General features: G+C 46.6%; 1 protein-coding gene across 1 annotated transcript in view; it reads right to left on the bottom strand.

Moving 5' to 3' along the window:
* Nucleotides 1–5,000, bottom strand: part of LOC125034755 (low-density lipoprotein receptor-related protein 1B-like) — a 9,730-nt gene that overhangs the window by 462 nt on the left and 4,268 nt on the right. The window contains exons 2-7 of the mRNA XM_047626701.1: nucleotides 2,263–2,415; nucleotides 1,730–1,867; nucleotides 1,520–1,583; nucleotides 1,203–1,345; nucleotides 876–987; nucleotides 445–553 (exon numbers count right to left, since the gene is read on the bottom strand). Of these exons, the coding sequence (XP_047482657.1) occupies nucleotides 1,293–1,345; nucleotides 1,520–1,583; nucleotides 1,730–1,867; nucleotides 2,263–2,415 (408 nt within the window). The 3' untranslated portion in view covers nucleotides 445–553; nucleotides 876–987; nucleotides 1,203–1,292. The remainder of the gene's footprint in view (nucleotides 1–444; nucleotides 554–875; nucleotides 988–1,202; nucleotides 1,346–1,519; nucleotides 1,584–1,729; nucleotides 1,868–2,262; nucleotides 2,416–5,000) is intronic.

Genomic DNA, 5,000 nt, shown 5'->3' with positions numbered 1-5,000 from the left:
TCTAACACTTTTGGTCGCGACCCTGAACACTGATTTGCATTTTTTCCCCTACTTTCTTTCGGTTTGCACAATATATGTATCTATTTATCTTTATATCTCTATATTTATCCCTTTCTTAAGATGAAAGATTGCGTGTTCTGCCAGACCAGATGGCTCAAACATTCCTTGAATCACATCAACTTTGGGAGCAGGTGAGAGCCTCGCATCTTAAATTCATTCACTGTACTTTGATCATATAGTGGGATACGAAAATTAGAGCAAAAGAGGCAATGAATAAAAGTAAATAAAGTATTTCTAAATGGAAAATGTAAAAAGAAGAAAAAAAAAATGTTTCATGAAGGGTCTAGGTGCATTATAACCTCCACCATAAGGAGCCAAACTATGTTAGCTAGGATTCCCGCAGGACCTTCCCCTAAGGACGCAAAGGAATGCTAAGGTTCTTACCTGATGCTCCAGAAAGGGGTGCCCATTTCCATGGAGACGCCATCGACCCATTTCCAGCCTTCCGTCTCATTCTTCAAATTTCCTCCCACCCAGAAGTCTGTGGTGATATCTGCAAAATAATAATAATAATAATAATAATAATAAATAGAAAGAGATGTAAAACTAATAAATCTGTACATAGAGAATCGCTTTGTGAACTCCATGATAACGGCATGCAAAAATCAACCCCTCCCGAGGTTTGAACCTTGTAAACAAATGGTAAATTGCCAACCCCCGATTATTTCTAGAAATAATTAAATCTACCAACTATCAATTATTATCATGTCTAGTGGCTCATAAAAAAAAGACTTTATAATCCAGACCAAGTGAAGTAAGGATGAAGCACATTCCCAAAATATCCGATCCATCAGAAGGTCAACGCATACACTCACGGTGCTCGCGAAGGAGGTGGACGAGTTCGTAGAACTTCTCGGCGCCGTCGTGGAGAGTCAGAAGGTCGCCGCCAATCGTCTTGCAGAAGGAGCGAGCTTCTCCCCAGTTGACCTGCGAGGAGACACACGGTTGGAAGAGAACGCAAGGGCCACTCGTGAAAATGGTAGGAAGATGTAGGACGCATTGCAATATATGTGTAGATAAAGGAAGGCTAAAGAGATTGACGGGGAAGTTGGAGAAGGTAGAGTGGAAGGAAAGAGATGGAGAGAGAGAGGTGTCACACCCTATCCGTTAATTGATACATGCAAGAAGTACAACAAACGCACCTTTCCAAAGAAGAAGATGGACAGGCACCGGTCGCCGACGCGGGTGTAGAACTGAGGGCAGTCGGGGTGGCTGATGGTAGCGTTGACCTTTTAAAGGAATTCCTCTCCAAAAGCCTCGACCTCTTCCACGCTTGATTGTCTCACTAGGAAGGGAGAGGGAAGGGAGAAATGATAGACGTGAAGAAAAGGAAAAACAAAGAAATGATTTAGTAGAGTTACTGAAGATCAATAGCAAAAAAGGGGCTACCAAGGCGAAAATTCACACAATAAACTTTATTTGCATTTTATCTTTTCTTTTTAAGCCTTTTTGCACTCACCAACAGCTTGTTCTGACGGCAGGACGATCTCTTCAAGAGGCTGAAGTTTTTCTTCCCTCACCATCTGTGCCACGAGAAAGTGTTACTCAATGTGTAAAGATACCAAAACACATGCTGCCACGCGTATATGTATACACAAATGCACACATGCACGTTCGAGTCCATTTCATTATCCTCGCAACCACTAACACCCTTACAAAGGAACCTTACCTGGCACAGACGCATGTCCAGGTCCCCCTCACACGGAGGGTCGGAGAGCTCGCAGTAGCGGCTGATGGTGACGCAGTTGGTGTCTCCCATCCTGCGACACCTGACGGAGCCTCGCTCGCAGTGCTCATTGCGCCAAACCTGCAGTGGGTGTTGGTAGGGAGAGGTTAATGTCGGCAGGGAAAGATTTGTGTTGAGAGGTCAAATGCTCATGTTCTACTCAAAAGTCTATGATGCCATGTTATGTTGTGATATGACTGACGGTATCAAGATTTTTTAAGATTACAGCCTTATGATTTTACTTTTTGTTGTTTGAAAATAGTAGAACAAATGGGTATTCTTTTTTATTACACAAATATTCTTTCAAACAGTAGTTCTAAAACACATTCATGATATGAATAATCAATGCTAGAACACTGTATAGCCTGTAATCCTTCTACCAAATATTGCTGTATATTTACGTTTGCCTAAGTAATTTTATTTATTTCAGTTTGAGTTTCCTTTCCCTTAAAGTGACACAGGGACTCAACACCCACCCCGCAGATGCCGCTCTCCTCGTCGGAATTGTCGCCGCAGTCGTTGTCTCCGTCGCAGATGTAGCGGATCCTCGTGCAGCTATCGCTCGTTCTGCAGTGGATCTGCTCGCTCTCGGGACACGTCGCCGCGACTGATGGGAGATATATTCTTGTCTTGAGTTAGAGTCGGGGCTTATGAAAGTGCTCCTAAACCCCTTAAGACATCACACTCACACACACTCACACACACTCACACACACTCACACACACTCACACACACTCACACACACTCACACACACTCACACACACTCACACACACTCACACACACTCACACACACTCACACACACTCACACACACTCACACACACTCACACACACTCACACACACTCACACACACTCACACACACTCACACACACTCACACACACTCACACACACTCACACACACTCACACACACTCACACACACTCACACACACTCACACACACTCACACACACTCACACACACTCACACACACTCACACACACTCACACACACTCACACACACTCACACACACTCACACACACTCACACACACTCACACACACTCACACACACTCACACACACTCACACACACTCACACACACTCACACACACTCACACACACTCACACACACTCACACACACTCACACACACTCACACACACTCACACACACTCACACACACTCACACACACTCACACACACTCACACACACTCACACACACTCACACACACTCACACACACTCACACACACTCACACACACTCACACACACTCACACACACTCACACACACTCACACACACTCACACACACTCACACACACTCACACACACTCACACACACTCACACACACTCACACACACTCACACACACTCACACACACTCACACACACTCACACACACTCACACACACTCACACACACTCACACACACTCACACACACTCACACACACTCACACACACTCACACACACTCACACACACTCACACACACTCACACACACTCACACACACTCACACACACTCACACACACTCACACACACTCACACACACTCACACACACTCACACACACTCACACACACTCACACACACTCACACACACTCACACACACTCACACACACTCACACACACTCACACACACTCACACACACTCACACACACTCACACACACTCACACACACTCACACACACTCACACACACTCACACACACTCACACACACTCACACACACTCACACACACTCACACACACTCACACACACTCACACACACTCACACACACTCACACACACTCACACACACTCACACACACTCACACACACTCACACACACTCACACACACTCACACACACTCACACACACTCACACACACTCACACACACTCACACACACTCACACACACTCACACACACTCACACACACTCACACACACTCACACACACTCACACACACTCACACACACTCACACACACTCACACACACTCACACACACTCACACACACTCACACACACTCACACACACTCACACACACTCACACACACTCACACACACTCACACACACTCACACACACTCACACACACTCACACACACTCACACACACTCACACACACTCACACACACTCACACACACTCACACACACTCACACACACTCACACACACTCACACACACTCACACACACTCACACACACTCACACACACTCACACACACTCACACACACTCACACACACTCACACACACTCACACACACTCACACACACTCACACACACTCACACACACTCACACACACTCACACACACTCACACACACTCACACACACTCACACACACTCACACACACTCACACACACTCACACACACTCACACACACTCACACACACTCACACACACTCACACACACTCACACACACTCACACACACTCACACACACTCACACACACTCACACACACTCACACACACTCACACACACTCACACACACTCACACACACTCACACACACTCACACACACTCACACACACTCACACACACTCACACACACTCACACACACTCACACACACTCACACACACTCACACACACTCACACACACTCACACACACTCACACACACTCACACACACTCACACACACTCACACACACTCACACACACTCACACACACTCACACACACTCACACACACTCACACACACTCACACACACTCACACACACTCACACACACTCACACACACTCACACACACTCACACACACTCACACACACTCACACACACTCACACACACTCACACACACTCACACACACTCACACACACTCACACACACTCACACACACTCACACACACTCACACACACTCACACACACTCACACACACTCACACACACTCACACACACTCACACACACTCACACACACTCACACACACTCACACACACTCACACACACTCACACACACTCACACACACTCACACACACTCACACACACTCACACACACTCACACACACTCACACACACTCACACACACTCACACACACTCACACACACTCACACACACTCACACACACTCACACACACTCACACACACTCACACACACTCACACACACTCACACACACTCACACACACTCACACACACTCACACACACTCACACACACTCACACACACTCACACACACTCACACACACTCACACACACTCACACACACTCACACACACTCACACACACTCACACACA

Source organism: Penaeus chinensis, chromosome 2 (genome assembly GCF_019202785.1).
Source record: "Penaeus chinensis breed Huanghai No. 1 chromosome 2, ASM1920278v2, whole genome shotgun sequence".
Taxonomy (NCBI): Eukaryota; Metazoa; Arthropoda; class Malacostraca; order Decapoda; family Penaeidae; genus Penaeus; species Penaeus chinensis.
Note: the sequence above shows the minus strand (reverse complement) of the source record. Positions and strands in the feature narration are given on the sequence as shown.